At 34.6% G+C, this 27251-nt stretch overlaps 4 protein-coding genes across 6 annotated transcripts; 3 read left to right on the forward strand and 1 right to left on the reverse strand.

Moving 5' to 3' along the window:
* Window positions 1-6114: 6114 nt before the first annotated feature.
* LOC113728827 (protein neprosin-like) lies at window positions 6115-9108 on the forward strand. Its single transcript, XM_072077257.1, has 7 exons — window positions 6115-6275; window positions 6385-6471; window positions 6702-6935; window positions 7474-7635; window positions 7771-7824; window positions 7941-8078; window positions 8500-9108. The coding sequence occupies exons 1-7, from the start codon at window positions 6180-6182 to the stop codon at window positions 8872-8874; spliced, it is 1146 nt and encodes a 381-aa protein (XP_071933358.1). The 5' UTR covers window positions 6115-6179; the 3' UTR covers window positions 8875-9108.
* A 3767-nt stretch (window positions 9109-12875) lies between these two features.
* LOC113728828 (protein neprosin-like) lies at window positions 12876-16592 on the forward strand. Its single transcript, XM_027253190.2, has 7 exons — window positions 12876-13032; window positions 13128-13214; window positions 13353-13580; window positions 14871-15035; window positions 15203-15259; window positions 15355-15501; window positions 15792-16592. Exons 1-7 carry the CDS (start codon window positions 12925-12927, stop codon window positions 16164-16166), a joined length of 1167 nt encoding a protein of 388 aa, XP_027108991.2. The 5' UTR covers window positions 12876-12924; the 3' UTR covers window positions 16167-16592.
* A 1057-nt stretch (window positions 16593-17649) lies between these two features.
* Window positions 17650-21589, forward strand: LOC113732148 (protein neprosin-like). 2 transcript variants are annotated; one of them, XM_072075490.1, is made up of 8 exons: window positions 17650-17900; window positions 18013-18099; window positions 18457-18699; window positions 18836-18997; window positions 19699-19752; window positions 19840-19986; window positions 20907-20996; window positions 21120-21589. In XM_072075490.1, exons 1-8 carry the CDS (start codon window positions 17790-17792, stop codon window positions 21408-21410), a joined length of 1185 nt encoding a protein of 394 aa, XP_071931591.1. In that variant the 5' UTR covers window positions 17650-17789; the 3' UTR covers window positions 21411-21589. The 2 variants fall into 2 exon arrangements, with proteins under 2 accessions (XP_071931591.1, XP_027113594.1); XM_027257793.2 differs by lacking the exons at window positions 20907-20996; window positions 21120-21589 and adding an exon at window positions 20136-20613 and having other exon boundaries at window positions 17671-17900.
* A 1117-nt stretch (window positions 21590-22706) lies between these two features.
* Window positions 22707-27167, reverse strand: LOC113726978 (uncharacterized). 2 transcript variants are annotated; one of them, XM_027250905.2, is made up of 4 exons: window positions 26885-27167; window positions 26280-26420; window positions 24947-25117; window positions 22707-23765 (listed from the first exon to the last, which is right to left on the reverse strand). In XM_027250905.2, the coding sequence occupies exons 2-4, from the start codon at window positions 26403-26405 to the stop codon at window positions 23049-23051; spliced, it is 1014 nt and encodes a 337-aa protein (XP_027106706.1). In that variant the 5' UTR covers window positions 26406-26420; window positions 26885-27167; the 3' UTR covers window positions 22707-23048. The 2 variants fall into 2 exon arrangements, with proteins under 2 accessions (XP_027106706.1, XP_071931592.1); XM_072075491.1 differs by lacking the exon at window positions 24947-25117.
* Between the last annotated feature and the right edge of the window lie 84 nt (window positions 27168-27251).

The raw sequence follows: 27251 nt of genomic DNA on the forward strand, positions 1-27251 counted from the left end.
TAGGACACCTGGAAAGCTCTGATCTCTTTAAGGGTTTCCTCATTTTCTATCTACTGATTCTCCAAATTCCCAGCCCACATCATCCACCAAACCTTTTTGGTATGGCCATCCGGGCCTATGTTGTTGTGCTGAATTGAAATCAACTTCCTTGGATTTAGGGCGGTGGAGATGGTAGAGTTCTTGAGTTGAAACATCTAAGGGATTAGTCCATTCACATGGGAAAAAGCTATAATGTGTGGGTCATCTCAAAGCCTCCCTTGCTTTCCAGCCAAGCTTTCTTCATTAATTTTCTTTTATCTTTTTGTTATTTAATTCATTGTTTTTGCCTCTAAGAGTTGCTCAACTAAGACTAATGATGATTTTCTAAGGTTCCAAATCCAGGGGGGATTGATTTCAGACCAAAAAGAATTTGAGAAGAACTCTGCAATCTGCAGCCGGGTCTCCATTATGACCACCATGTTGATCTGTTTTGCCAACTAAGGCCAGATTATTTATATAATCCGAATCTCTTGAATTTTTTTATGGCTTATGTGGTGGGTTCATTGTAAGTTTACATTGATATGCTACTAATTCTTTTTCCTCATTTGCTTCATCCTTCTTCTTTATCAAGGTCTCCATTTGTTAGATCTTGTTTGGTACGCAATTTTTCTCTAAAAAATTTGTTAGAAACACATTTCCTAATCACATTTTTATTTCATACATATCAAATCTCTATAGTATGTTTTTCTACAAAAACTTCAGAAAATGGCAATTCAGAAGAGCATCAGTTTCCTGTTTATCTTTATTAACCAAGCTCTATTTTATTGAGTTTTGCTTCAAACTGAGAAATTCTAATTTGGATTACTTCAATAAATTGTAGATGCAAAGATTTCTCTTGAAAAACCAATTCGTGCGACACAAAAAAATGGAGAATCTTGGACTCGTTTATTTGATTCGTTTTTGTAGATTATCTTTTGACATCATTTTCATTGTTTTTCAAGATTTATTTTGGGTACATTATATTCATGTATGCCCATGATTAAATTGTTTCGACTTTTGCGCAATGTCACCATTTTGTCATCTATAATTTCAGAAAAGAAGAATCAAAAAATAATAACTTGTAAACATCTATTTGATTGGTTTCTCAAAATATAGGGAAATAATAATGTTTTCCTATGTCAAAACAACTGAAATTTGATCATCTAAATTGAATCCAAACTGAGATTAAAAATCATTTTGCATTCTTGTCAACCCCAAAGGTTGGCCTATTCTTTTTTTTTTTTATCGCAATGAAAACATTTGAATAATTTACTCTAATCTAATTTAGGGGAAGAGGAATCTAACCGATTGGATTGGTCGGAGGAAGCCTAGCATAGGTTGGCCTATTCTGATTTGACGGAACTAACCAAAGTTGGTCTACTCTTGTGACGCCAAGCTAGGTCTGCTCAAATTTTTGACGGCTTGGGTCTTGCGTTGGACCAAACCAAAGCAATATTTGTCAAGAACCCACAAGGCCACAACCCATGTTAGTTCGGAGTTCATAGGTCTCTGTTAACATGACAAGGCATTTCTAGTGAACCTGAAATTTAGAAATAAATTAACCAGTATTGTCATAGACTCATAGTTCCATAACCTGGAGACTACAATTAATTTGATCTTCATTTTCTTTATGTTTGAGGTGTGTTAATCCATTGCCTAATTCCTTGCATAAAGATGCTGCTATAATTTTGATCTACCTTTTTTTTTTCTTTGAGGTACTTTCTTTATTAGTGTAGGCCTTAAAATCTCATTGAGACATCCAATTTTCTGGCTCTAAATTTAAAGAATTTGGTCAATAAATGGAATACAAGATTCTAACAAGCCCGATATCACTTTCTTATGGAAATTCTTATCCTAATTTACTTAAACAAATTAACAATTGTGGGAAATGCATGTTAGCTTTAGGCCTTTAGCACCATCCAAAGTAATCTTTGTCAAGAAATTAACGACATCATGTAGCCTAGAGATAAGAGTCCAAGAAGGAGCACCCCAAATCATGAATGTGATCAGAAAATAGCTTAGAAGATTTCAACAACCTGCATATTAACTTGTTATGGAAATGTTTATCCTACTTTACACCGACAAATTAACAAGTTTTAGTGTGCTAAAATACTTCTTTAATACCCTTTCTGGTTTTTGTGGGAAATGTAGTTCTAGGCTTTTGGCATCATTCTTAGTACCTTTTGTCAACATATTGATAGCAGTATCTAGTGCTCCAGAAAGGTGCTTCCAAACTAGTGGCCTGAATGGAGATAAACTAGCTTGCTCCAATGCGATATTTGATAAAGGGGAACCAAACAAGTATATTCCAAATACAAACTGTTCTTCTTTCCTCTCCCTAATCTACTCCAGTAATTTCATATCATTTCTCCTCTGAAATGATAAACTCTACGATAAGCTCAAAGAAGTCGGAGGATTTTCTTGGCTTTTACTCAATAAACTCAATTAATATTTTCAAAATGTTGGTTACAATATACAAGAGCTGTGAAATAGTCCTAGAGGTTCAATTAATGTTCTACGATAATTAGCAAATCAAAGAACTCCCTAGTAAAGTACTTGGAGACCCTTATAAATACCGGTAGTGAGGACATGAATTGCAGCCATCAATTGTTGAAAGAATTCGGGATATGCATCTTAGCATTGTGAAGATGGAATTCAAGATTTTGTGCATTGGCATGTTGTTACTGATGTTTATTGCTTCATGCGAAGCCTCGAGATTTAGCCAATTGAGCAAGACACCTGTCAAGTCTATTAAGGTGACCTATCACAATATCTCAGTGTAAGCCCTTTTGCCCTCTGTAACCCAAAGTTGTGGTTATGTTGTCTCAATAATAAACTATTTGACCATTGTATTTGTGTCGCAGAGCCAAGATGGAGATGTCATAGATTGTGTAGCATTTGATCATTAGAATTGGGTATTGGCCCCGTTCTTTATTTACCAACCTAGCAGATAGTGCTTCTACTATTGAATGGGGTGGCCAAGTTTTGGACTCTCGATCAGATGGGAAAACAACTACAACCCAAATGGGCAGCGGTCATTTTCCCCAAGAAGGTTTTGGGAGTGCAAGTTACATGAAAAATCTACAAGTAGTGTATGACTCATCAGACCTGAGGCCTCATCAGACCTGAGGCCCCTATACTACCCAAGAACCATAGCTCAACAACCAAATTGCTATGATATAACACTCGGAAACAATGATGCATGGGGAGATTTCATTTTCTATGGAGGACCAGGGAGAAATCCCAAGTGTCCATGAACAGATTCATAGGTTTTGAGCTTTCATGATATTGCCATTGTTGCATTATGTGATTTCGAAAACTTCTTAAGTCATGTTGTTTGAGATTTTCCACATAAAACCACACACAGAGGCACAAATGTTTCTTTCTTGAAAGAAACACGAAACTCTTGTTGGTTGTCTCGAGTTTGAAATAAAATTACTGTTGTATATATCTTGTTTTTGTTGGCTGGAGTTAGAAAATCGTTTGAGATATAATAGGACTTTATAATCGTTCTCTACTGTGATAATCACATACGTTTTGAAATTGATAGAAAATAACATTCCGATATATCTGAACAGGCAAATAAAGTTGTCAAGGATTCACTAATGATGATATGACATATAATTGTTTTCAGTTATATTCGATGGTAATATTGTTCCTAAAAAACTAATCTAGTGTCTGCCCAAAAAATCCCATTTATTTAGTTATATTAGATGTGCCTCCGGATATCCTTAATTTCTCTTACATAACATCATTTTTGCATAAAGAAAAATTTGCACTATTTCTTTGAGTTTTTGGTTTTCACCTCCTAGAATTATTTCTTATTCAAGTAGTATGAGGTTCTGTGTTTTAATGATGCAAAAGAGTTGAACATAGGGAAGAAATTGATTGCTTAGGGAAGCAATGTTAAAGACGACGAAAATTTTCAAAGTATATGAAAGCAATGCCAATGGAGAAGAGAATTTTCAAAATTTCAGGAGATGGAATTATAAGAAAAACTTAAAAGCTTGTAACACTTTCACCCCTATTTGTTAATTTTTACCAAAGTAAGAGAGGGCATGCAAATGCCACTGTCATCTTTACTTGGCTCACCTCCTAACTATGGCAGAGCAAAAAACAGTGATGTTGTTGTAGAACTCAAAAAATTTCACTAAAAAACAATAGGAGATAAATTTCATAAAACTCAATATATATGGAGAGACAATTTACATACATACTTAGCAATTTATATTCGTACAAGCATGTGCGGGAGAAGAGGAATAATATTAATAAAATATATTGATGACACACCATAATAACATGACTGTCAAATTTCACTCTTCTCAGTTGATAACAGTAATAAGACTACTCTCAATTGATAACAATAATAAGGGGAATAACTTGGTTAACAAGTCTTACAACCATAATAAATTTTTTAAAAAAATAATTAATTCCTACATAATAAAACTGCCATAACTAGACTCAAATAAAATTACTAAAACCTTAATTTGACTAAAACACTGTTAAATAATAATATTAAAATTTCTATTTTTGAACCTTGATTTAATATGCCAATAGATAATGATTGTGTCTATCTATCAACAACCAATATTTGATCATTCTTTACCCAAGGACCATGCTATTTAGGCATGCCGTTGTATAAGTCATGTTTTCTAAAATAAAAAAGGAAAAAGAAAAAGGAAAGATAAAGGAGTTGGGAACTTGGGATCCTGTAAAATGTAGCAAGGATGCATTCAGGATATAGAGCCTCAACAGTAGAATTAATGCTAATGTTGCACAAAGACAAATTTTTTCTTTTTTTTTTAAAGAAAGGAGCACCCATTCATGTGTTCAACTAATAAGATCCAAATCCCATGTTCCAATGGTTTTCTCCTATTCTTTTTGCTGAACAGTAGGTGAAGTTTGTGGATTTTGCTGAACACTAAAAGGGCTACTATCCATTATGAACAAGCTTTCCAAAATAAAGATCCACTATAGGCATAACGTGCAACCAATTTCCCGGTTGTGGCAATTGCGCATAGGAGGTGCCCCAAGGAACCATTCCAATCAGAAGAGGAAACAAGAAGATGTATTGAATCTTTGTCCTGTCATATGTAACTGACGCATTTAGTCATCTAACTCGAAATTGGCTTTTTGAAGTGGATTAAAAATTAATCTTCCTGTAATAGATCACCTGAGACAAAGCTGTGAGATCTATGTTCAAAATTTTTTTCTGCTATAGACTAGGTATACAGGTGCATCGTGAGACAGACATGTGAGCTCTCTTAATACATTTGGAGAGTGGAAAAATAAGAGGGTGAAATACCAAAATTGAACTTATGGGGTCTGATTTTGAGACAAAAATTAAGGTTTCAAGGCCATTTTGGAAGAAACAATTTTCTGTTCTTATCTTACTTGTACATCTTTCTCTTGGGTTTTGGTTTATCTATTTGTCTCTTTTCTTTGCTACTCCTTTTGGAGTACTTGAGTCTCCAGCAGATTTGGTAAGAGAAGCATTATGTGGCATATTCTTGAACTTATGCGACTCCAAGTTGAGCAATACAATGAATTTAGCGCGTCCCAGTTTTGGATTTTGGGAGGTTCCTTCCATTCAGATTGAAACACACTGGTTGGCGTTTAAGTTTTCAATCAAGACAAGCTGATCATTTTACTTACAAACATAAATTACGAAAAAAGATTTTTTTGGTTCAAAAATAGAAACAATTAAATAGAAAAAATGAAGTGTTTTATTTATTTATTTATGTCTTGTTTTGTGTAAAAATATTGGATAAAAACAGGCTGTGAGCTTTAGTACAAACAACTTCGTTTGAATACGATGTTATCAGAAAGAGGGAAAAACAAAAATCTTTCGGTAAAAACTTCGTTACTCTCACATCCTTGTCCTTCACCAGACATTTCGACAACATATATACTTTGTTTCTCCGATTAATCCAAGGCTTGGGATTAGTTTCTTGGATTGTAGTTTATACACACAATCGATAGATCCAAAAGGGTGCATACAATCACGACATATGGCTGTGAAGTTAATGCTAGATTTAATTAATACAGTATTCTATAGCAGATTCATTATGGGCAAGCCCTATAAATACATCTAGTTAACTACATTAATGCATGCACAGCTCTAAATTAGGAGCAGTTATTTGTTGTTTAGAATCGGAAAGATGGACTTGAAGGGATTCTATTGTTTCATGATACTCTTGATAGTATCATTTTCGGATGCCTCAAGATTGAGCAAGACTCCTGTCAAATCCATTAAGGTACATTTTTGTGCAAAAACCCTTTAATTGTGCGGCCAAATCATGTCTTGTACTTTTGTGAGAGTCGCAAATTTCTTGATGATTAATGCATGGTCTTTTTTGTTGGCAGAGCGAAGATGGTGATGTGATCGATTGCGTGCATATCTCTCGTCAACCAGCATTTGATAATCCCTTGCTTAGAAATCATGTTATTCAGGTTTGCAGCTTGTGTGTGGCACTTGATTTTTCACCATAACAGAGAAGTAAATAAAGGCCAGAGACATAGGAAACAAAACTGTCTTTTTAACATGTTGTGTCTCTATAACTTATTGTTGTAAAAAATTACATATGAGGAAATATCGACAAGATTTCACATCCTCAATTTATCCCCTTTGAATGAATTCCTGCCTAAGCATTCGGATGAATTTGCTTCAATGATTTTGGCAGACGAGGCCGAAATTTAGCCTAGAAGGGCTGCCTGCAAACAAATTGTCCAACAGCAAGAATTTACCAATTGCTCAGTTATGGCAATTGAGCGGAAGCTGCCCAGAGGAAACCATTCCCATCAGAAGGACAAAACAAGTGGATGCATTGACCGCAAGTTCGATCCACAGAAATCTTCACAGTACTGTAGCACGTCATACAGAACAAATTAGACAAGAAGGCAGGCCGAAACTGCAGGTACTGGCTAACAAATATATATATATATATATATATATATATCAGTTTCATTGTTTAAAATATCTAGTCATTGAATCCATTAGCTAATATCGTTCAGAAATATACTACTAATTTTCTATGAAGGAACTGTGTAATAATCGTATGTTTTACGTGTTTTTTTGTTTGTGACAATTTTGATCTGCATTTTGATTGATTATTGCTATAGATGCTTAAAACATCAGGCGTATTTTTTACCCTAAACCATTCTAAATTCAAAATTTCTTCACTTTTCATGGTGAAAAGCAATAATGAAACGGTACTATATTACCATAGTTAAGAATCTCCAATTTGTCAAACGTCATGAAAATAGCTAGGTAGATATGAAGCTCTCTGACATTGAAGAGAAAAAATAAGTTTAGTTCTATCAACTTCACCCGATAGCTAGATTATGGCAATTAAAGAGACCACGTTTTTTTTCTTAGCGTAACAATTTGTTATTCTGCTGTCTTTGCAATCACCTTATTGATGTCTTGTTACTTGTCCTTTTGGGTTTCTTTAGCTTGCAGCTGCACTTGTCGAAGGAGAATATTATGGAGCAAAGGCAACCATAAATATTTGGGGACCTCTAGTTCAACAATCTAATGAATTGACCACGTCTCTGCTCTCGATTTCAAGGGGTTCTTCTTTATCAAACCTGAGCAGCATTGAAGTGGGTTGGCAAGTGAGTTTTTATCATTCAATCATAGCTTAAGTTTTTATTCATAAACAATAAATTAATGACAATTCTTTTGAATCACACCCTTATTATCAGCTTTTTTTTTTTTGTTCCTTTTGTTGTTTTGTTTGGAGGTAACAGGTCAACCCATCGTTATATAATGATAATAGAACAAGGCTTTTCACCTTCTGGTGGGTAAGTACCCAAGCATTTCCCACAGAATCAGATTTCCCAAACAAAGCAGCTTCCAAAGAATCAGATTTTCCAAATAAAGCAGCTTCAAAATGATAGTGTATCTTTATTTTCTGCAGAACCGGTTCAAGGGATGCTACGACTTGCTATGTTCAGGGTTTATCCAAATCACCAATAAAATTGCACTCGGAGGCGCCCTCTCCCCTCTATCCATCTACCATGGCGAGCAATTTGACATCGATGTATTTGTTTTGAAGGTAGTACGACTCAAATTGATCGCCCTGAACCAAATTATCTACTAGCAAAATAGGAATGTTGCACAAGCTATGACTTTCAGAGTTGTAGACCAACCTTATATTTTTACCCTCATATTTTAGGTATTTTTGCTGCTTGATTTTCAGACACTCTCATGATTATTTAAAATATCGAATGACAAAAATATTGATTGAGAGAGTTTTACATGTGTTTGCAACTTTTAAACTTACTGCATCTACCAATGTTTAAGATCATTCAAATAATTTTTCAGTCTATAGAAACATATATGTACTCCATAGATGACCAAAGATACTTACATGTAAGTACAATCTAGATTCACTTGTGCACATGAAGTCTAAACAGTTTATAACTTTCTATTAGCTTAACCAAAATTTTGGGTTGAAATTTGTTGTAATTTGCTAGGATGCATCTCAAGATGTTTGGTGGCTACAAGTTGGCAAAGAAACACTTGGTTACTGGCCAACTTCCTTGCTTCCAAACCTAGCAAACAGTGCTTCAACGATTTTATGGGGTGGAATAGTTTTTGACTCAGAGTCAGATGGGCAACACACTACTACACAAATGGGCAGTGGCCATCCTCCTGAAGAAGGGTTTGAAGGGGCAAGTTATATGAAGAATCTTCAAGTAGTGGTTGAATCAGACAATTTAAGTCCCCTCAGTAACCCAGTCGCCATCGCTCAGCAACCATATTGCTACAATATAACACTTGGAAAGAGCTCTTACTGGGGAGATTACATTTTCTATGGAGGACCTGGGAGAAATCCTAATTGTCCATGATCAAGTTCAAAGGATTTCACTGTGTTATGCATTTTCTTTATGGCCCAAATCTTTTGTTTCGAGAAATTGGGTCCTAGTGTTTAAGTTTCTGTTTCTCCGCAATAAGCCAGACGAGGATGAGATGGTCTAGTTTCTTGATGAAAAGAATAAGAAGCTTTTTGTGTTCTCTTGTGTGAATTGTAAAGCTTCTCTTTGTACTTGAACTGGGAAAATAAGAAAGTTGTGACTTTGAAAGTTGCTGGCTATTGTAAAAGAATGTTTTCCTAAGGCTTTTTTTTTAAAAAAAAAATTGGATGCTTAATAAGACTAATCAACACACCTAATTTATCATGTGAATATATTCACTGATAATTATTATCTTCCATTGCATTTATACAATTTCCTTAATTAACTTTACTTTTTTTTAAAAAGTTAGCACTTGAACTACACGTGTTAAGGATTACTTAATGAGTATTGGTTGGACAGATCCTATATATAAGCATGGATGCAAACACACACACACACACACACACACACACATATATATATATATATATATATTTTTAAAAAAATCTATATCTATTCTATCTCTTTATCTATAAATTTCAGGTTTATTTAGCCTCCAATTTTTAAACACTCATGCGTATCTTTAAATCTCATGTGATGAAAAGTACTGACGAATAAAGTTTTGGTAACGATTAAGAGAGTTTTATACTTGTATGTGCACGTGTGTGTTTTGCATCTACGAATTATTATATATTTTGTGTTTGTTATAAAACCTTAGAAAATTTGAAAGTGACAAAATTGTTATTTCAAGGAGAAAAAAAGTCTTTCTTGTGCAGAAATGAGAAGAGTCGAAGGAGACATATATTGTACTGTAGCAACATTAACAAGAAGAAACTACACTTAATGACTTGTCTCTGGTGAAAATTAGATACCCTCAATAATCTACTTGTTTCTAATTAGTTTATGGATTTTTTTCTAAAAAGCCACTTTTTGGCACTATTTAGTAAAACGTAATTTGCACTCAAGTTGTCATTTGAAGATACAAGCTTACATTTATTGACACCTTTGTATTTTGATACTTTTTCATTTTTTTTTAATGTAAGTGGGAGATGTCGAATCCGAAAATTTTCACTCACACTCTCTTCTCCCAAACCATTCAACCCATCCCTCTCTCTCTTTTCCAGTTAAATTTACTTCGCCAAAAATAAAACACTTGAAATCTATCTTAAAAAGTGTCCACCAAACACCATTTTATATTGAAAATCATTATAAGATATAATTTAAGCAAAGAAAATCATAATAGTTTGAAAGAATGACTTGTTACTATATTTACAGTTTGGATATGTGGTTTGTTGAATTAAAAGATGTTTATTAGGCATAATGGCCTTAAAATTTGAAAACTGAAGAATAAGCCTAAATACATATTTTGCAATGTTGTAATAGAAACTGAAAGAATTGAGTGTTCTTAATTTTTGTTCCAACTGAATTCATCAATCAATTCCAAATTTGGTTCTGTAAATAATCAATTTAGTATTTTTTAAATTTGGAATCAAAATCAATACAAGTTTTCCTAAAAGTAAAATTACTTAAAAAATCCAAAATCATTTTGCCCTATTATGGTTTTATGATCCCACTTTGTGTTTGGCCAACTTTGGGTTTCCTTCTCTTCTAAAGGCACTATTGTTTTTAAGAGCTGATATTCTATACACTGACAATGTATGCACCATCATTATTGGATGTATGATAATTTAATTAAATTTAAATTTGATATTCAAATTTTGCTCATTTATTATACTTCCAACTGTGATAAGGTATATATATTACCAGTATATACAAAATTAACTCTATTTTCAAATGCTTATATCTTGAAATGTGTACATGCACACACGCGCCTTGATGGATGTCACCATATAGATATAGGCTTTTCAAAGTCGTTTTGTAGCCCCACATCCAAAAACAAAAAAAACAAAAAAAAAAATCCCCAAAACACTACCAAAACACTAGCACATGCATTTTTTTGGGTAATAACTGGAAAATGCTATAAAGGCGTGGTGTGTTTGCATTTACTAAGGGTCGTTCTTAACAAATTAAATTAAATTAAAGCAACTTGTTTGAAATTGAGCAAGCAACTGAAACTGACACTTTAGTTTTCGTATCATGTTTTTTGATTTATTCACCATATTTTCACATCAGTTTCATTTTCAATTTCAAATAAATTGCTTGCTAATGTGGAGCATAAGCATTAAAAAAGACGTCTATTTAAATTTTGGTTAAGCTCCACTTTGCAACCCAGAACTTGTAGTACTATTTTTCCACTTTATATCATAAACCTTTAAACACTTTGTACCATAAACTCGCAATTTTATATAGTTTAGACTCTAAAATCTCAAGATTGTTCTATTTAAGTCCAATTAATAATAAAGTTCATAAAATTAATGAAATAGAGGATCACAAAAATTAATGACAACGTATTGAAAGTGGTCAAAAGGACAAAGGGATGGCAATTAAAACAAACTGATTAAAAGTTTGCCCCACTTAATAATTAATGTTGATAATAAAATTAAAGAGATAAAAGATGGTGCAAATTAATGACAACGTATTATTTTTTCTAGTTGCGATCTGTTTACTCCTTTTAATCACTTTTGACACATTGGCATTGATATGTGTGATCTTTTATACTGTTAATTTTGCTAACTTTATTATTAATTGGACTTAAACTTAAATAGGACAAATTGAGAGTTTAGAGCATAAAGTGTCCAAAATTAAGAGTTTAGGGTGCAAAATATTCAAAAAAAGTAGTACGAGTTGGGGAATACAATGTGGAGTTAATCCTTAACTTTTTGCCCCAAGTGAACATTTTGGTTCCCTTTTAGAGTTGAAGTGGTAATTACAGCATTGATTCATTCTTTCACCTATCTTTTTCAAGTTTCATTCTTTCTGTTTACCGTACAACGGGGAATTATTTGTTATCAAGATGTGGGCTTTTGTGCATGAGTGGAAGATTTACTACTGTTTACTTACTACATTTTTATAGCAGGGTACATCTGGATGTTTCAAATGAGATTAGAAATGGAGTTAAACTTTGAGACATTTGGATAAAATAAGTTGCCATTGTCAAAAAGTTTTTTCAATTCAGACATTAGTCAGCAAAACCTTAGATCATAATCAGCATCGATCTTTGAGATTTTTGTTTTTCACTCTTTTTTTGGCAATACTCCTGTTGTCTACATCATCTTTTGTTGCACATAATTGTCTAATTAACACAATGACGTATTTTTTGGTAAAATAATGTTCATATTTTCTTGCTTGTGCATTCTCAAGTTATTCGTATCGGATTTTAAAATTTTTGTCGTATTATCTACTTTATTTAATTAATTATACCACAGTATATGGATGGTAATTGAGTAGGTTAGATTATTGGGTTAAATACCAAAAACTCTTACAACTCTATTACACTAGTTGCACTTTACACCCTAGAGTACTTTAATAGGTACTTTAAAAGCTTTAGTAGAAATTTAATCGACTAAAAAATGGCAGAGAAATTTAATTCATCCTCCATTAAAAGCTTTAGTAGAAAAAACCCGTTAAGTGAGAAAAAATTGCCACTTTAAATGGAGTAATTTTCACTTGGTAAGGAAAGTATAATTAGAAACACAAAAGATTTCAAACAATTAAAACAAAAGAAGTAGAAGGGAAAGAAAAAAAAAAAAAGAAAAGAAAAGAAGAAAGGGAATAATGTACCGTTATACAGAATGACAGTATTCCTGATTCCTGTGGGCTTTAAAAAGAAATAATGTACCATTCTACAGGAATGACATTGTTCTCCTCTCCGATTAGTCCAAGGCGTCAGCTAATTTCCTTGGCTTCTAGTTGACAAACGCAGTTAATAGATCCAAAAGTTTGCATACAATGAAGAATAGATGTAAAGTGCTAGAATTAATACATTGTTCCATCGGTACTGATGAAAAGCAATGTACAAGTACTTGGAGAGCTTATAAGTACAGCTTGTTAGCTACATTTACAAATGACACTACTGATTTCAAACAGCAGTTTGGCCTTGGAAAGATGGAGTCGAAGGCAATTCATTGCTTCCTAATACTCTTAATAATATCATCAATTTGTGATGCCTCAAGATTGAGTCAATTAAACAAGACTCCTCTCAAGTCTATTGAGGTTAGAGATTCTTGTGTACACCTATATATTGCGAGTTACTCATGCATAATATGGTCATGCGAACAATCAATTTCTTGATAATTTATTTGTGGCAGAGCAAAGATGGTGATGTGATCGATTGTGTACATATCTATCATCAACCAGCATTTGATCATCCTTTACTCAAAGACCATGTCATTCAGGTTTAATTGCAGTTTGTATCCCACATAATTATATACCAAATGAGAAAGGAAATTATATAAAGGAAAGAGGCATTTGTGTTAATGAATAATTTTGCTTAAGATATTAAGGTTCCAAATTGATGCATTTCGATTTGGCAGATGAGACCGAAACATCAACCAGAAGGTCTGCTTGCTGAGAACAGACAGTTGAACCGTAGGAAATCAATCACTCAGTTATGGCAATCGAGTGGAAGCTGCCCCGAGGAAACCATTCCCATCAGAAGAACCAAACAGGTGGATGCCTCAGGCGCAAGCTTTATTCCGAGCATTAATCTTCATAATAAGGGAGCTAATACAGAACTCATTGGCCAAGCTCCAACCCTGCAGGTACCAACGAAACATTCTTGAGGGATAAAAAACAAGGTTGAACAATTTATAGTAGGAATTTTGCACCCCAAAAAAAAAAAATCTCAAAATACAGAAGTTATCTTTTTTGCTGGGACAGTTTGCGATCTGCATTTTTCTTTGGTTATCCACCTTAACTAAACAAAAATACAGAAGTACTTTTAGGGCCCGCATCAATCAAAATTGAATAGTACATCAATTTTCATTTTGCAATGCACCAATGAAAGTGAAGTAGGAATTTCCGGTTTGTCAAATATTAGTAAAGCATCTCTCTATAATATACAAAATAGACTGATACATGTCAAACTCTTTAAAATCACTCAGCTCTTGTAATTTAACCCATCAAATAGGAAAGTATTGACCATTTTTTTTTCCCGAGAGTGCTTTTAAGGTACATTTAATTGCTTAGAAGGATTTCTTGCCGCCGAATCTCGATATGGACTAACTTTATATAAAGGGAACTTACTTCTATCTTATGAGATATTAACTTATTTGCATCTTCACAAGTTTAAATGACTTTTTTCAAATTCGGAAATCTCTATATCCACAAGATTTAGTTCAATTCGTGGGAAAGTAACTATAGATCCTAATTCAATTCTCAAGACTCTTCCTCTCCTTTTTCCCCTTTAAGATTTGAAGTTTTTCTTTAAAATTTATTTTATTTGTGAAAGGGCAATTAATTAAATTTCGTCTGTGTCCAAGTTATCGCATTAAAAGGAATATATGTTCAAAGTATCATAATAGTATGCTTAAAATCCAAGGGAGTAAGGTGCTAAGGGTGAATAATTTATGGGTGTAAAGTGAAATTAATCCTTTTCATTTATGAATTACACAAGGGGGTGTATCGATATCACCACACCTCTCTCCTATGCACTAATTTTGATTTGTGGTGTATGGCAAACATTGATAATACCATGGAAATTCCTCCTTAACTCACATTCTTTCTTTCGCAAATTACCACCAAAAAAAAGGATAATATAAGGATCGAAAATATGATATCATCTCAAAAATCTTGTCTTCATCTTCATATAAGCCCCTTTTGAATATATATATATTTTTTTTGGTCAATCAGCAACTTCATATGAGCCCATCTTGATGTTGAACTGATTTGAAAACTATGGGGTGGAGAGACACTTTCGCATGGCTCAAGTTTGTTTTGTTTTGTTTTGCTTGGACAAAGAAGAAAGGCTTGTTTTGTCTATTCTCTTCACTTTTTATGTACCTTATTTATGCTTTATGCTTTTCTCTTCATCCTTAATTTGGCTTCCTCAGTTTGTTGCTGCACTTGTTGGAGATGACCAGTATCATGGAGCAACAGCGAACATAAATGTCTGGGAACCCCAAGTTCAACAATCTAGTGACTTTAGCTCGTCTCAACTCTCGTTTACGGCAGGTTCTGATGTATCAAATTTTGACAGCATTCAAGCGGGTTGGCACGTAAGTTTCAATTCATAAGCATAATTTTTTCAAACATAAGAATTGCCATTTTTTTTTTAATTATGATATTGCCATACTTATAATTGATAGTGATTATTCTTTTTAAGCAACGATAGATATTGATCAGTTATTTTGTGTGTAATTGGAAAAAACAAAAACAAAAACAGGTCCACCCATTATTATATGGAGATAGCAGCACAAGGCTTTTCATCGCTTACTTTACTGTAAGCATCGAAGCATTTTTCCGCTGCCTAGAGGATCACTTCGTCTAATAAATCAGCTAGAATTGATAGAAATATATACTTACTTGCTTTTACAGATCCATAATTCTCAAACCATTGGATGCTTCAACTTGCTCTGCTCAGGCTTTGTCCAAACCAGCAATGAAATCGCACTGGGAGCCGCCATTTCCCCTCTCTCCACCTTCCACGGTGCCCAATTTGGAGTCGATGTTCTTATATTTAAGGTATAAAAGATTAATTTTTTCTACACTAACATTGTATATACTAGTTGGTGTGGATGTGTAACGCATATACAAAATTTAAAATTTAAATTTAATTAGACTTATTTGTCATGCATCTAAATCTGCCGGTGTATACACTAATGATTGATCCATAAATTAATATTTTTTAACATACACAAACCTAGATTTTTACTATGTTTGTCAAAGAGATGCAGCGTAATACTACATTTGTGTACTTAAAGTCTATATAGTCTAGATAAGATTAACCAGAATAATGGGTTGAATTTTGTTAGGATCCATCTCAAGATGTTTGGTGGCTACATTATGAAGGCACGCCAATTGGTTACTGGCCAAGTAAATTGTTTGCGGACCTAGCAAACACTGCTTCAGTGATCACATGGGGTGGTTCTGTTTTAAGCTCAGAATCTGATGGGCAACAAACTACTACACAAATGGGCAGTGGCCATTTTCCTGAAGAAGGGTTTGGTGGGGCAAGTTATATGAGGGATCTATATTTGGTGGATGAATCTTTGAAGTTAAAGCCCCTTGGTAACCCAACCACCTCCGCAAAGCAGCCAAATTGCTATAATATAACACTTGGAAGAAACGAAGGTGGGGGAGATTTCATTTTCTATGGTGGACCTGGGAGAAATCCTAATTGCCCATGATCAAGTTCAAAAGATTTCACCTTGTTACGTACTTTTTTGTTTTTAATGGCTCAAATGTTTTGTTTCGAAAACTGGAGCCCTAATATCTCAGTTTCTCATCAAACAAGCTAGAAGGCAATGAAATGTTCTGGTTTCTTTAAGAAATAATTAGAAGGCTACGAAAAAAATTCTTCTTGCTCTTCTAATAATGGCTACTTTGGTCTACAAGAATTAGAAGATGTTTTGATATACTGATAGCTGTGGGGATTTGGGAAAAGGACAGTGATTTGTGGTAATTGATATGGCGTGCAGCTTATGGCAATGATAGCAATCCTCCATACTAGTCAGTGTTGACTACGATTATACCACAACCCCTTGACAAAATTGTATGGTACCCAATTGATGATATGCCACTAGCTATAAAAGAGATCAATTTAACTTTGAATAGCTGAATGTATTTGATTGACTTAATTTACTGAAGTTGCAACCTTACAAATATCAATCGAATTCTCTTCCCGGCTATAAAGGCCTTGAGTTATTGATCTAAATTAGTTGTATTTGTGTACTTTGAGGCGTCATCGATCCAGTGAGAAACTAGTAACGCCTTCTTCTCCCTATACTTAGTAAAAATGACGCTGTAGCTAACATAAGTTGGCTCAACTAATAAAAATGGGTCATTTATTTTTATAAAAGATTGTGCGTTTGAGTCCCATTGTTGCTGCAAGGATTATTTTGGTAGGCAATTTATAAGAATCTTTATAAGCGATCAATGGTTCTAAGCATATCCTAACTCCTAAAAGTGATTAGAGTCGAAACTATTCAAACTTTTTCCTATAGAAAAAAAAAAAGATGGTGTTGATCCAATCAGGACTAACCCGTCCATTTTTCGCAATCATTCTTCAATGGCGTGACATCAGACATGTCCTTATGGCCCTCTAGGCCACGACCCTCTAGGCCACGAATCAAGACTCGATGTTCACGCTTTTAGGCCCTTAGTTACACACGAAGGCGAGAAACTTTGGGGAGAACCAAAAAATAGAAAATAAAAAACTATAAAAAGGGATACAACCAAAATCATCAAACGAAGTCCTTGTACCTTGTGCATAGTCGTATTAGATTAATTAAGAGCTATCCTGTGTCCTTTTACGAATACAATGACGTTCATGATTTATTATTCATTTGATGCAGATGTGCCACTATAGTTTAAGTAGTACCTTGCATATAGGTGCCGTCCAATTCCTGATTTTTCCACTGGACTTAAAGATTAACGATCTTGTTTGACTGTGGGATGAAGAGATAGAAGTGATAATTGAACATTCCTATGTATTAGACCCTTGTTTCATTTTTAACTTTTGTTTTCTTCATTGTCATTTTCTTCCCAAATGTTCCCATTTCCTTATCATGCGGTAAATCCAAAGCATCAGCTGGTTTACTTGTCTTCTAGTTTATGGAATCTATTCATAGATCCAAAGGATGCAAATTAAAAAAAAAACCGTCAAGTACTGTTCTTGTATGGAATATTATCGCCATATAATCAAGAACACCTCAGCAAAGTAGTAGGAGAGTTTATAAATCTTAGTTAGCCACAAAAGCATAAGCAGATCATCAAGCTCTGAAGTTTGAAGCAACTAGAGATTTGTGAAGATGAAGGTTAATCAATTGTGTTGTTTCATGTTATTGTTGATGATGATGGCTTTATGCGATGCATCAAGATTAATAAACTACTTCAACAAAGCTCCTCTGAAGTCTATCAAGGTGATCTAAGATCATATGTTCGTGCTTCTTCTATGAATATATCTGTCTGCTTTTCTAAATCTTCTTTATGTTAAAAATTTGAATGATCATCTCATGGTGATTTTTATGGCAGAGCAAGGATGGTGATGTAATTGATTGTATACTTCTCTCTGAACAACCAGCACTTGATCATCCCTCACTCAAGGATCACCGAATTCTGGTTTGTGAATTGCTTGCGACTCCAAAAAAATATACCAAAAAAAAAATTTTTTTTTCCAAAATTCCTCAGCAGAGGTACATTTAGCAGCTAGAACTTGGACATCATCACTCACTAGTTGCTTATATTTTTTTTTTTATTTTTTTTTTGACTTTGTTGGTTAGTTGCTTATATCTTACAAAGGACTAATGGAGCATTCACTAGAAAGGATTTTATTATGGTTAAAGCTGTGCCCATCTAAATATATATATATAAAGTAACTGAGCATTCAACTGTTGAGACCTGAATCCAATCTTTGCATGTGTTCATGAATCTTGTGCTCTTTGATTCGAAGAAATTTGTAAGCAATTGATTTTGCAGATGACGCCAAGTTATCACCCGGAAGGGTTGGAAAAATTGTTCAACAGTAGGAATGATGAGAAACCAATTACTCAATTGTGGCAATTGGCTGGGAAATGTCCACAGGGAAGCATTCCTGTCAGAAGAGGTAAAAAAGAGGATGGTTTCTTCTCTGTGATCAAGAGCTTTTTACAGAAGGATAAAACCAATCGCGAGAAGCTTTCAGCCGGCATGGAACTCATCAGCCAAGTGAAATCCTACCAGGTAGTAAACCTATTTGAAAATTTAAGGTGAATTTCGTATAAAGTACCACAACAAAGTGTTTGGCTCAATCACAAGTTTCAATTAGTCCAATTATGTTTTCTAATGATTCTTTTTCCCTCGTCTTGGACTTCTTCAGTCTGTAGCTAGTTATGCTATGGGAGCATATTATGGAGCAAAGGCAATCATGAATGTCTGGCAACCCCAACTTCAGCAACCTAATGAATATAGCTCGTCTCAGCTCTGGATAACGGAGAATTCTTTTGGTTCAAATCAGAACACCATTCAAGCGGGTTGGCATGTAAGTTTTTTATCTACCACCTTACCAGTCAATCAAGCAATTTGAGTTTTTTTTTTTTCAAGTAAATAACTAGCAACCCATTGTGATTTCACATATTATCACATAATCTCCCTAACGTTTTAAGATATTCACATTATGCTCTTATGATTTTATGCAAAGCAAAATTTTGATGGAAAGCACCCTCCATAACGTCATTAGTTGAAATGCAAGTGTCAGTCTTCCTTAAGTATTAAACTAAATAAGAGCCTAACCACTTTGCATAAAACTACAGGGGGCATTATATAGGTCTATATACAAAACTAAATAGTTATCAAGTAGATATTTATGCAAAATTATAAGGGGTTAAATGGATAATTATATAAAACCATAAAATGAGTGAGTATTATGATTTCATCCTGCACATTTTTGAGCACATCCAAATCAATCATCTAACCAAAGATGTTTTTAGTCTATATTCCACTTCGCACAAAATTACAAGGGATATGTACTTACGCAGATAAATATTAGCGAGGTGATATGATGATAGGAAAAACCACAGGGGTTTATTAGTAATTTATCCCTTTTAGTGAAGCACAACTAGAATGTTGACTCAATCCCTTGTAAATTAGTAATTTACTCTTTTTGGGTGAAACACAACTAGAATATTGATCAATGTAATAACTCATTGTGTATGATTGGGAAAAAAAAAAAAAAAAAACCAGGTCAACCCAGAATTATACGGAGATGCTAGAACAAGGTTCTTCATGCACTGGACTGTAAGCATCTTAAACCTTTTCCAAGAATCACTTTTGCTAATCATGCAACTTTAGTTTGATATATAGACTCTACATTTATGTCGACAGAGGGACAACTTTAAGTCCACAGGATGCTACAACTTGCTGTGTTCAGGCTTTGTTCAAATCACTAATGAAATTGTACTAGGAGGCTCTATCTTCCCCCTCTCCAATTTCAACGGTTCCCAGTCCGAAATTAGCATACTTATTTGGAAGGTAACTTAAGTAGCTCTTTTATTCATTTATTTAGTTTTTCAAGAACAAGAAATTTATTGGTGGGATGTATGTATTGTGCAAATTACAAAATGCAGTTTTTTTTTTCTCTTATGATTTTTGAAACTCATAGATTGCTTAAGTTTTGCTAGGATCCAGCACAAGATGCATGGTGGCTAGAATTTGGCAACACGATAGTTGGTTACTGGCCAGGCTCTTTGCTTACAAGCCTAGCACACTATTCTTCTTTGATTGAATGGGGTGCGCTAGTTTTAAACAAACAGTCAGATGGGGTACAAACTTCTACACAGATGGGAAGTGGCCATTTTCCACGAGAAGGTTTTAAGAGGGCAAGTTACATGAGAAATCTTGAAGTGATAGGCAGCTCAATGAAATTAAGGCCCCTTAATTACTTAAGGACCATTGCTCGGAAATCAAACTGCTATGATATAACAGTGGGAGAGAATGCTGATTGGGGAAATTACATTTTCTATGGAGGACCAGGGAGAAATCCTAGTTGTCCATGATGGAACTCCAAAAGTTTGACCATTTGGCTATGTATCCTCTTTCCATTCTCTCTATATTACAAACCATCATCAAACTAATTGAAAATCCCAATTCTCATATAAACCATTCATCTAATTTTTGTTCCAATCAACCCATTCAACAGATTTATGTTCCAGCCTAATCGTTATGATATAGCAATGGCATTAACAAGCTATTTTGACTCTCCCGGTAAGGGTTTACGTATTAGTAATTCTTTAGGAGGAAGATGAGTTATTCACATACCCAAAATATCGAAATAACCAGCATTTGATAATCCTTAGTTCAATGAAAGTCACAAATTTGCGGGTAGGTAGATTAGATTATGTTGAATGCCTTTGGCTGTTTATAATGAAATTCACAATTTTCACTTATGACAGAGCAAAGATGGTGATATAATTGATTGTGTCCATATCTATCAACAACTAGCATTTGACAATCCTTTGCTCAAAGGCCACTGGATTCTGCAGGTTTGCCCCATGCAACACCCCTCAAAAGAAAAATAAACAAAAAAAAAATGCAAAAATATGAAGTATATATAACACCATAATTGCTTGACGGACGGAAAGAAGCTATATGTTTTTCTTTTGCAGATGAGACCAAATTATCAACCAGAACTGGGATTTGCTGAGAATAAAATTTCCAACATTAAGTCCACTAACAATGAGCTTGAACAGAAACCAATCAGTCAGTTGTTGCAATTGGCTGAAAAGGGCCCAGACAGAACCATTCCTATCAGGAGGGCTAAGCAAGAGGATATCTTAAGAACAAGCTCTATGAAGACTAAGAACTTTGGAAGGAAGCTAAACACCAATTTTCCGAAAACTGGCCAACACAGTTTTCAGGAACCACTGTTTTGCCACAAAAAAAAAAAAAAAAATTAGCACTTACTAATTAGAAAAGAAAGAAAGCTACTTAGGATTTTCTAAAATAAATCTATGTGAATGCCACTCTTAAAGTTCTACCTGCATTATCCGTACTGAAGATTTAACTGCTGGAAATAAGCCAATACATGTTTGTCGATGAGAAACGTGCTTAATGTTTGAGGGCCAATTTGAAACAATGATCTTGTTGTTCTGCTCCTTTTCCCTTTTTTCTATTTTTCCCTAATCTTTTCTGTCTCGTGGGGGGTTCTTTAGTCTGTAGCTGCAGTAGTTCGAGAAGAAAAATATTATGGAGCGAAGGCAACCATAAATATATGGGAGCCCCGACTTGAGAAACGTAATGCATTTAGCTCGTCTCAGCTTTCGATTGCAGGAGGCTCTTCCGATTCAGATTTAAACGTCATTGAAGCAGGGTGGCATGTGAGTTTTTAAGGAAGTATTGTTCACATGATCACAATTCTTTCAAGTAGTGCAAACTTATAATGATAGGCACTCAATGAACACCCGTTAGCGAACTTAATTTACACTGAAACTATTGTATGAATGCGTACGCCCATATTTATTTGGACTCTTTTATTTCAACATTGTTCACGTTTAATTTTAATTTTTTTTAAAGAAACTATCACCTAAAACCAATTTTATATTAGGGCACCTGTTACACACGCCTTTTTTTTTATTTTCTTCAAAATAGAATATAAAATATGATTACTTAATCATTCTATTAATTTCTTTGTGTCTTAATTGGACGACAACAGATTTTTTCCAGAATTATATGGAGATAAAAAAACAAGTTTTTTCATTTATTGGACGGTAAGCATCCCCGCATTAGTTGATAGTTTAAAATTAAATTAATCACTTTCTCTTAAAAATACAGAATGCAGCTAAAATATGACATTATGTATTTATCGGTCTGTCTTCCATCCAACAATGAACAGAGGGATAATTTTCGATCAACAGGATGCTACAACTTGCTCTGTCCAGGCTTTGCTCAAACCAGAAATGAATATACATTAATGACCTTTATGTCCTGCTCCTTGAAATTATTAGGTTGGTTTAGTATTTGAAATATCGTCTCCCTTTTAGTGATCCCTCTTATTTTTGAAATCTTAACTGCTTACATTTGGAACTGTTCTATGAATTTTCTCTCCTTTCCTGACTGAAGAAGAGGGAAGATGTGATTCTACAAAATCAACATGTATCATAGGATGGTAATAAGAATTGCTTCTACAACACAGATTTACAAGAGCAATAATGGCCAAATTTCAATGGAATTGCAGACGTTACAATGGAGTAAAAAAATTCAAGAGGCTGATAATAAATTTCCATAGATGCAACAGATTCATAACAATGAATCTAGATCAGTTCAGTTCAATAATATCTGCTCCATCAAGCGTATCAACTTAGAATTCCAAAATGGGAGTATAAATCTCTCTTGCCTGAAGAATTCAAGTTATAGAGCTCATTTATAGATGTCAATAAGTACCAACGACAAATGATCAGCAACACACTGTAAAGATTTTTGCCACAAAGCATTAAATCCAGGCAAAAGTGAAGCAATTAGGCAGTTCAAAAAAGTAGACTAGTGCTTATTACGTTGCCCTAATGCAAACTTAACTGCTCAAATGCTGCTCCTGCTTCCTATGTTGCCTTCTTCTGTTTCTCGGAAGTACATAGACGGGCAGCATGGGTCTTCCCCTTCAAGTGAAGCCTATAAATCTCTTCACTGTTGCAAGGAACGTGACACAATTCACACCAGAAGTGCTGGAGGGTTTTCTGTTTCTTACCAACTTCGAGTTCTTGCAACTTGGCCCTGTGCTTTTGACCTTTGAAGTGTAAATCTAAACTAATTTGGTCAGTGCACAAAATTTGGCACAGGTCACATCTTGGTTGCTCTTTTGTGTTCTCCTTAACCATCCCATTCCCACACATTTTCATGTAACTCAGCTTAGCTTTATGCTTGTGACCTTTGATATGCATTTTGTAACATGATGGGCTTGGGCAGCTGACTTGACAAATCTTGCAGAATGTTTTAGGTCCATCACTAGTATAATATGGCTTTTGGTGTTGATTTGAAAGGTAGTTGAAGCTGCTGGGAGTCGCTTTCATTGGCATCACTGAGTGAATTGATGCACTGTTCTGAGTAGACACTGAAAATGGACTTGGATTCTGACCTGGAACTGGAGATGGCTTGACATTAGTAACTGAAGGCCTTATTTCATCTGCTGAAACCATGCTTATGCTCGGACGTGAAATCATGTTTGATGCAAAACCTTGTCCAGCATGTGAGATGAAGTTTTGCCCTAATATATGTGTAGCATTTGCTTCTGGCATTGTTACTTTAGATGAAGATGGCACCTGATACATGCAACAAGTGATAAGCAGAAGATTAACAATAAAGAACAAAACAAAGAGAATAAGAAGAATAAGGAGAAAGATCCACGATGCATGAGAAATGAGTGATTCCAATAAGATGAAACAAAAAACCAACGAAGAGAGCACAAAAATTGATACCTCAAATGAAGACCAAGCTAGTAATGAAATGTACTACACAACTCTCCAGCAATAAGCAACGATTACAAGTTTTGCAGGGGAAAAAAATATAGTAGAGAACAGATTGGAAAATCCTAAACTTCCATAATTTATATCTGCTGAAAAACAGAGAATGAGTGATTGGAACAAGCTGAAACAAGAAACCAAGAGCAAAATAACTGATGCCTTAAATGAAGACCAAGCAAGTTATGCAAATGTTTACAGGACTCTCCAGCAATAAACTAGGATTATACTTTTTGCAGTACAAGAAGAGTAGAGAGCCAATTGGAAAATCCTACCCTTCTATATTTTACATATGCTGCTCAGTTGTCCACTTAAACGAATTAAAGCATTGATCTATTGCTTCTGAGGTTGGTAATGAAGGATCATAGTTGTATGTTTGCCTTATGGCATTGGACAGCAAGATCATTTTGGAAATGAATTTCCGAAAAGGAATTTATGAGAATTAAGAGCTGGGAGAATCTGTCATCTAAATGAAAAAGATCTGGCCTTCAATACCTACAGGAATAGCATTGTGCTTTAAAGATAAATCTGTTGCAGTTAGTGGCTGAATGCTCTGCAAAAATGGCCAATTTTGCACATTTCACGAGTCATTGCCGCTGCACATACATGTTGCAGCTCATTCAGTCTGTTGTTCCATATACATTTCATGAGTCAGTGCCACTGCATATACATGTTGCAGTTCATTCAGTCTATTGTTTCATAAGTTAAAACAAGGAAGGATAGACAATATGAACCCCAATTCTCCTGTTGCATGCCATTGGGATGCAACCAATTTTGAACCACATAATGATTATCCTTTGGATTTGGCAAGACCTAAATTAGGGGACAGAACCATAGCAAAAGTTTGAAGGTAAAGTGACTTATATCATCCAGATATCCTTCTTTTAAGGGCTTTAAGAGATGAATCATATTTATGCACAGCTTAAACTCATGAAGAAATTAGTGCAAGAAAAAAGTTTTAGTTTTTAAATAACCCATCGTACTGGTGATTGCTTAAGATTAGGACCCGAAGATGTCAAATCATTTGCTGCTGCACTGGTGAGGCTTGATCTGGGGTTTGATGTAGGCCGTGCTATGGTAGGTGACCTCAAACTCTGCCTGAGAAATTGTGAGACATTTGGCTCTGGAATTGTAGCTTTAGATGAAGATGGCACCTAATATAAGGAACAAGTTGTCAAAATTGAAATAAGCAACCTGAACAACTAATGTCCAAAACGAATACCAATTTAGTAAAAAAGAAGAATGGGTTACATAGCTCTCCAGCAATCATCAAGGATTATAAGTTGATTAAAAGGAGTAGAGAATGATAAGGGCAAAAACCTACTCCCTCTATATGTAATTCATTTGCTCCCTAGTCCTCAATTCAACCAAATCAAACCTCGTCCCATGGATTTTAAGGGTAGTAGTAAAGAATCATAGTCATATCTATATCTTTTGGTATTATGCAGCAACATCAGTTCTAAACTGAATTTCCAAAAAAAAAAAAAAAAAAAAAAAACTTTTCAGTAATGTAAGAAGTGTATGCATCATTCTGTTATTTAATCTCAAAAAATCTAGAGTCTGCATTTCAGATGGCATTCAGTTTGGGCAGTTTTCTGTTGTGCATCTAAAGCTTATTAGTTCTGCAAAGATTAAGCTCATTTTGGCCATTTCAAAAATTCATTGCCGCAATATGTAGTGCTCCAGATTGGAGTATAGTCAATCTATGCTGTTACAAATGGTTTTGTGTTGCATCATACTTTAAAAGTTAAAACATTGAAAGAGAGACTGGCTTCATAAGTTGCGCAATGCAACGACGCTACCAAATTTGAACAGCATAATTAATTCTCTTACAATTTGGCATGATATATATTTGAGAGTAAAGAGATTTATTTTGTTCAGATAACATTCTTTTAAGGTGCTGAAGAGATCAAGCACATATATATATGCATGTCATAAACTAATGTAACCTTAGATGAAAATGGCACCTAATAATTAGGAACGAGGCTCGACTTACATAACTAATTTCACGAAATCTGCCGTATAAGACTAATCAAGCATCAAACTTTTGCAGCAGAACAGCCCCATGACCTCAAATCCAAATTGAAATACATCAAATTCTGCCATTTTTCACAAATATCACTTGCTGAGTTTCTATAACACATTATCCAACTCAACTTGTGCCGATCATTTGTGATAAGCCAGCAGTTTTATAGGTTCAGCAATCAATAAAATAGCATCAATTTTGAGGAACACGCGAGTAAGTAGAACACAAACAATTACAACAGAAAGACTGACAACAAGCAGCATAAGAAAATTTAGAGTCTGAGTCCTCACCTCCAAAGGTAACAGCTCTGCAAATTCTGCCTCAGACAAGAAGTAAGCAATCTTTTTCCTATATGCCAATTCTCTCTGAATCGCTTGCTCCACGGACATGATGTTGACCTCCTTTCCTTCAGCCATTTCTCTCTGAGACACCTGCAAAAGCTCAGTCTTAATAACTCGAACTCATTATTCAATCATATATCCATCCACTCTCACTCACCTCAATTTTCAGAATTCCACCAAGGTTTTTGTTTCTTAAGCAGTAAATCAACAAACAGGGGATAAGGGTTCATACAGGACAAGTTTGGAAATTTTCCAAAATCAAATCTTGAGCTTTAGCTGTATAAGTAAGCTTTAACTAACGCAATAAACAAACCACAATCCACCTTTTTAATGAAATTTGATAGTTCACGTAGTAAATTTTGCATCACAAAATGCTGAAGATGCCACTTTCACAATATCAAAAAGGAGTACTAATTGTTTGAAAATGCAGTTGAAAGATAGAAACTTTATAAGGAAAGAAAACAGTCCATCATGCTTTTGTGATGGAGATGATCATATTCACCAAAAGAAAGAAAGAAAACAGAAAATCAAAAGACTCTGCGAGGAAAATTTACCTTGTAAAGTTTGCAGAAGCGAGTACGAAACTGAAATATGGCAGAAAAGAACAGGGTTCTGGAGTTCTTGATGGTTTATTAGCCTCACAGCCTCACTGTGTGACTGTGTGCGTCTGTGTGTGTGTGTGTGTGTGTGTGTTTTGGTACAACCGAACATTTGAGTGCCTGTGGGCGTACAGGTTTTCAAAATGCAGGGTGCTACTGTATGCGACTGGAAAGAAAAGAAAAGAAGAAAAACAAAAATCTATGCTAAGAGTGTACGCGTCTAATTTTGAAACGAACTTGTCAATTCCCTCCTTTATAAATATGGATTCATATAGTTTCTGGTTGTGCTAAGTCCTTTTAGCAATTTGTAATTTTGTATAGG

This window comes from Coffea arabica, chromosome 2c, assembly GCF_036785885.1.
Source record: "Coffea arabica cultivar ET-39 chromosome 2c, Coffea Arabica ET-39 HiFi, whole genome shotgun sequence".
NCBI lineage: Eukaryota > Viridiplantae > Streptophyta > Magnoliopsida > Gentianales > Rubiaceae > Coffea > Coffea arabica.